Below are 6,000 nucleotides of genomic sequence, written 5' to 3'. Positions count from 1 at the left end.
TCTAAGAAACATTTGAGGATGGGAGTTTCACATTCTATCTTGTTGGTTGGGAAGTCATCTCAGGGTCACCTGCATTTTGTGTAGTAAGGATAGTTTAAACCTGGCAACCCCACTATGAGGACAGGACAGCAAGTTGGAATATAAGATGGTGGTTGACCTCAGCGGAATGGGGCCGGACCAAAAGACCCTTTATGAGTCAGAAAGAGTTGTAGCACCTAAACCATGGCCCCCTTCTGGAGCTAGATTCGGGAGTGGAGCTTGCCGGCAAGCTTCTGATTGCTAGCAAGCTTCTGATTGCCGGGAATTGACACACGGGGTTCAGCTGGGCACAGCCCGAAAAATCTACATGGAGCCACCCCCATATGGGCCCACCACTCACAGGGACAGGGATTGGGGTTAGGTGCATTGTGAGCCGGGAAAAAACATAGACCTTAGTGTAACCCGCGGCATCACAAACCTTGCTCTATGGCTGTGAAATGTTAACTCTGGCTGGGAAGAAACAAGAGATGGTGGAGCAGAACTAACTAGACCTCCACACATAGCACTTGGTCTGGAATGAACCTCCTGGAGTTGCTTAGGGTGAAAGGTCCCTGATGGGTGTGAAAATACTAACAAGTATCTTACACAGTGGCTGAACATCACTGTGTAAGAGTAGTCTGCAGGAAAAAAACTGCAATTCACTGAGAAGAAGTTTTCACCAGTTGTGATTATGCACCGAGCAGCTGCTCAAAGTACCCAACCTCCTTGGAGTCTCTGGGTGGCGTCCAGGAAAGGGAGCTGACTGGGAACAACAGGGGCACGTCAACATTCATGTAAGTAATGATTAAGAAACCTGGACGGGGAGGATTGGGAGTAACGGCCTGCCTGATCTGAACCCAAGTGCTCCAAGTGCTCTACTGATGTCATTCTGTGCTGGTCATTGATTGTACATGACAAACACTATATTCGAGCATTGAGCAAGGTACCAGATCGTCCAGGAGGGATCGGCAGCTGTATGTCTTGGACACTCAGCAGAAGAGGAGCAGAGCTGCCACTGATCCCCACCTATGTACAAATGTGTAGTGAGCGTGAACTGGGAACCACTGGCTGAGGCTGCTTGTCTGCAAAGTCTTCAACTCCCACCTCCGAAAGAACCTTTCGTGAATCCCAGTGAAGGATGGGGGCATGGAATGCAAATGGGACATGGTAAAAGCCTCCACGGTGGAAGCATCCATGACAGTTGTCAACATGAAGAGGGAGGCCTTCGGGCTTGGCTGGCCCAGGGGTCTCTGCAAGCAGCAGACAGATACCAGGCAGCCAGAAGGCCTCAGCGGTTACCAAAGGAAAAACCCTGGTATGAGAGGAATTTAAGGAAACTATAGAGAAGGACTTTCGGTTGGCCTTGAGAAAGGTCGGACTTTTGGAAGTGATAGCAGGCTGTGTTTAGACCCGCATTGGGGATATTAGGGACAGTTGAATGAGCACGGTGAAGAACTCCTAAACCTCCTGTCTTGAGTGGAGGAGGCAGAGTTTAAAAACCTGTCCAGATCCCTGCAGAGGTTGCTGAGGTAGACAAAAAGCTCCTTGGCAGCAACCCGCCAGGGGTGGATGAAATCGCCCCCCACCCCCCAACCCGAATTTTGTGCCATGCACCTTTAGTGTCACATGGAGGTCAAGGAGAGCACTCGTGGAGTGGCAGACGAGGCTGGTTGGAATGATTGGGTATCACACTGCTTAGCCTCCCTGGGACAGCTTATTCCAGAAGGCTGAAATGACACATCTAGGCATCTTCCTCTGCACATTTCTGGCTTGCCCGTAACTTTAAAAATCCCTGCAGATTTCTCCAGACAAATCACTTCTTTTTAGAGTATGAATAAAACGTACAGTTACAGATTCAGGGGCTTAAAAACACTCTGTGGCACTTGTATGGTTTATGGCTGTGTAATACACAGACTGTTGGGAGATGGGCGTAAAATGCCACTTTCAAACTCAACATGAAAAAAATGTACATTGACAAGACTTCGTGGAAGAAAAATGAAGGCCCCCACCCTGTTACAATAACTTCCACAGCAATTTTCATTATTACATTATGGTGCTTATTCTTCTCTTGTTTCTCTATATACCTATTTTTACATAGTCTGTACAGTGTTGTACATGTAGTACAATGTACATGTTATCTATGTGGAGTCAGGTGTATGCCAGAGTGAGTGAGCTGCACATCATATACACACCCACACACACACACACACACACACACACACACACACACACACACACACACACACACACACACACACACACACACATACACGTGCATGCACACACACTCACAGCGACACTTATAAATAAAAAAGGCTCATTTAGCCAAAGAGGAACTGAGTGTCATCTGGACCTTTAAGATGTAAGTCAGTGATTTTTTCAGGATGGTCCGTGTGAGTGTGTGTGTTTGTGTGTGTGTGTGTGTGTGTGTGTCTCAATTGAGCATTCACATTCGTCCTTTCAGTTGTGTCAGAAAAAACCCAAATGAATGGAGCTGGAAGATTCACGCATCAAGACGTCTGTGCCCTACCATATTGAAAACTACAGTCGATCGCACATCCACGCAATCATACACACACACACACACACACATACACACATACACACACTGGAGCCTACGATACAATATCTTGAGAAGGCATTAAGGAAATCTCCTCAAATAAATATAAATAAATTAAATCATATAAAAAGAATGGGTTAAAAAACATAGAAATTCTGTTAAATACCGCAAAAATCTCAAATGAATACAATAAACAACAGTACTTAGACCATATGGATGCAAAGGGACGGGTACGCTTTGTAAACAATGACAGACAGACAGACAGACACATTCACAGATCATCAGTGAGCAAAAAGGCCAGTCAGGGCTCAATGGTGGTGGAGGACTTGCTCTGTGGCTCAGGTGGGGTGGGAGGTATGTCGTGGGAGAGCTGGCACTTCTTAAATCCCTCCAAGGAAGTAGGAGCATGCCGTGCAGTGTGGCAGCGTTATGCATGGGGCCTCACTGGCAGTACACCCATACAATGCTCATGGACTCAGGAAGTCCACTGGACAGAATACTGTGGATGGAGGGGACGTACATGACCAGATTTCCTCAAGAGTACCTAATGCTGAAGACTACAAGATTGTAGATCTTAGCCCTAAAGCACCCCCTGCTTTACTAAATGAACAGCATGCTGTATTAAAGAATACTTGAAACTAGAGATTGAGACATAAACTCATGTTTACAATGTTTACTGAGGGAATACATCAAGAAAGACACACTGCTCTGTGCCATCTTGAGGGTCCCGTCTGCTAAATAGTGGCAGTGTTAAACATGGACGCCGCTTCACCTTTACCTGGGGTCTGAGACAGACAGGCGCAGTTAGGCTTTACGTCTTGTGGAAATCTGGTGCCGAACCACCTGAATGCATTGCTGGGCCAGTGTATGTGTGAGAGGCATTTAACAGCTGTTTAACAACGTGTGTGTTTCATATATGTTTGAATAATCATCCATCTTGCTGATCATTCCTGCTTCATGTTACACCACAGAAAGAGGAATCCCAAAGACTTTCAATGGAAGTGTTTGCATGAGCTGATATGCGTGTGTCAATCTCTGTCTACAGTGTGTGTACAGAGTGTGTGTGTGTGTGTGTTGAAGCAGGGAACCAAGGACACAGGCAGGTCATATAAAACAAGGAAGTTGGATTTAAATGAACCTCCAGGTCCTGAACTCTGAGTGTGCCAGTGACGATGAATACGTATCCGGTAAGACGATGTGATCCCTGCGAGTTCCTTCATTCTGTGCGTGTGTTCTGTATTGATGCATGTGAAGGCACACACAGTACTGTAAGCATATGAAAACCTTATAACTCCAATACTGGCGTCAATTAAAGGACTACAGCTACAGAAATAGAGACAGAAAAACAGCTGGTTCAACGCAAAATGTACTGTGGTGAAACTCCAAACAAGGCAGTTTTGTTAGTTCCAGAAAAGTAAAGATGTCGGAGAGGCAAGGTGTGCACACAGCGGCAGCCATGTTTGTGTCTGTGCTGCTGCTGGGTGAGTGTGGGTCATGGAGGGAGGCTAACGTGTGGGCTGTGTGTGTCTGGTGGGGGGCTATAGGATGCCGTCCATGAAGCTGGTGTCCAGCCGCTGGATGAGCACGCGGATGAAGGACATCTCCTTGCGGGTGTTCTCGAAGATCACCCTGGGGTCGTCGGACTGGCAGCGCAGACAGTTGGGGGCCATCACCATGGCCAGGTTGTTCACATCCATCTTGGTGATGGTCACATTGGCAGACTGGGCAAACACCTAGACACACGCAGAGCAGAGGAGTTTTCAGACATTTGACTTTCCATCTGAACCGTGAATATATGTGAGCACTCGTTCAGTGTTGATGAGCATTAGTTTTGCAAATGGTGACATTCCAGCATTGACAAAACACAACATGTGGCTAACCTCCTACCGTGCTGCAGCAGCCAGCTGTGGCTGCATGCTCAAGGACCCGTCCAGGTTTAGGTGATGTCACACAATCTCTAAACCCTTTATTATTGGCTGTTTTATACTGCCCTTTGTGATCTCCCTTCTTCTACTACTACTTCTACTTCAGGAAGTAGTTTCTGCTGACAAACTGAATCCATTCCCTTCTTTGGTTTTGCAGTGAAGGCACACATTGTAGCACAGACGAGCAAACCAGGAGAGGAAAGTGTTCATGTTGTCACCAGTGAAGGAAGTTGCTTCCTCAGATGAGAAGTGATGAGTCTCATCAGCTGGTGGCTTTTTTTTAAACTTCCTGTTCCTGTTCTTCTTTGTAGGGGTGGGGTTTAACGCCCCTAGTTAAATAAAAGGTATGTTTGGGGCATGTATGCTTGATTGACAGGAGTCCTGCTCCACCTGTTCTCTTAACGCTGGTTTACTGTCAGGATGTCGCTTACACATTAAAGACACAAGTGTCACAGTCTTTGGAGGTTGTGTGTAGTGTGTGTTACCTGCAGGAAGCGGATGAGGTAGCAGAGCACCAGCTTGTTGATGTGCGGCAGGCCCAGCACCACGTTGACAGCAGCCTCTGGGTTGTCATAGTGACTGATGCACTCCTCGTAGAACTCATGGGGGATCAGCGGCTCCTCCAGCTCCCGGTACCAGAGCTTCAGCAGAGACGCTGGGGACACGACACAGGACCAGCATGAGAGCATGCAGGTTCTGCTGCTGCGAGGAACCACAGCCACAACAGCTTCCATGTTGCTTTTACCTGGGATGTGAGGGTCTTCCAGCCCCGTGGGGATCTTCCATTGATCCACCTGCAGCTTGAGGGCATTGACTTCATCAATGTCCCCTGGTACCCTGAGGTCAAAGGTCACAAGTGGGTTACACTGCAGCCTCACCTTTATTTATATTGCTGACCTCTACATGTCTTTATACTGCTAACCTCTACATGTCTTTATACCTCTGACCTCTACATGTCTTTATACCTCTGACCTCTACATGTCTTTATACTGCTGACCTCTACATGTCTTTATTCCTCTGACCTCTACATGCCTTTATACCTCTGACCTCTACATGTCTTTATACTGCTGACCTCTACATGCCTTTATACTGCTGACCTCTACATGTCTTTATACCTCTGACCTCTACATGTCTTTATACTGCTGACCTCTACATGTCTTTATACCTCTGACCTCTACATGTCTTTTCCATTTTTCTCACAGTAGTCTGCTCCTCCCACTCACCTGAAGATGCCTTCCATCTGGTCTCCGTTGAGACCCAGAACCTCTTCAGAGAGGCGAGTTTGCACCCAGGGCAGTTGGTTGTCCGGATAACGCTCCTTCTGGAGCGCCATCACCTCATCAAGGGAGGAGCCAAACATGGAGGGACTGAAGATGGCATTCCTGGCATGCTTTATCTCCTCCACACAGGGCTTCTGTAGGCCCTGGAGAGAGAGAGACAGGGAGAGTTAATATGTTATCTGGACCTAAAAAGGGATAAGGGATAGTCAGAGTATCT

The 6,000-nt window shown here is 47.2% G+C and overlaps 1 protein-coding gene across 1 annotated transcript in view; it reads right to left on the bottom strand.

Annotated features, from left to right (window-relative positions):
* Positions 1-3,542: 3,542 nt before the first annotated feature.
* arhgap39 (Rho GTPase activating protein 39) overlaps positions 3,543-6,000 on the bottom strand; it is a 45,844-nt gene continuing 43,386 nt past the window's right edge. Inside the window, exons 8-11 of the mRNA XM_068593238.1 lie at positions 5,727-5,926; positions 5,249-5,340; positions 4,989-5,158; positions 3,543-4,311 (exon numbers count right to left, since the gene is read on the bottom strand). Coding sequence (XP_068449339.1) covers positions 4,117-4,311; positions 4,989-5,158; positions 5,249-5,340; positions 5,727-5,926 — 657 coding nt within the window. The 3' untranslated portion in view covers positions 3,543-4,116. The remainder of the gene's footprint in view (positions 4,312-4,988; positions 5,159-5,248; positions 5,341-5,726; positions 5,927-6,000) is intronic.

The sequence above is a fragment of the Clinocottus analis genome, unplaced genomic scaffold, assembly GCF_023055335.1.
Source record: "Clinocottus analis isolate CAN_PGR_092001 unplaced genomic scaffold, fCliAna1.0.p SCAF_29, whole genome shotgun sequence".
NCBI classification, from domain to species: domain Eukaryota; kingdom Metazoa; phylum Chordata; class Actinopteri; order Perciformes; family Cottidae; genus Clinocottus; species Clinocottus analis.
This window is presented reverse-complemented; position numbering and strand designations above follow the sequence as displayed.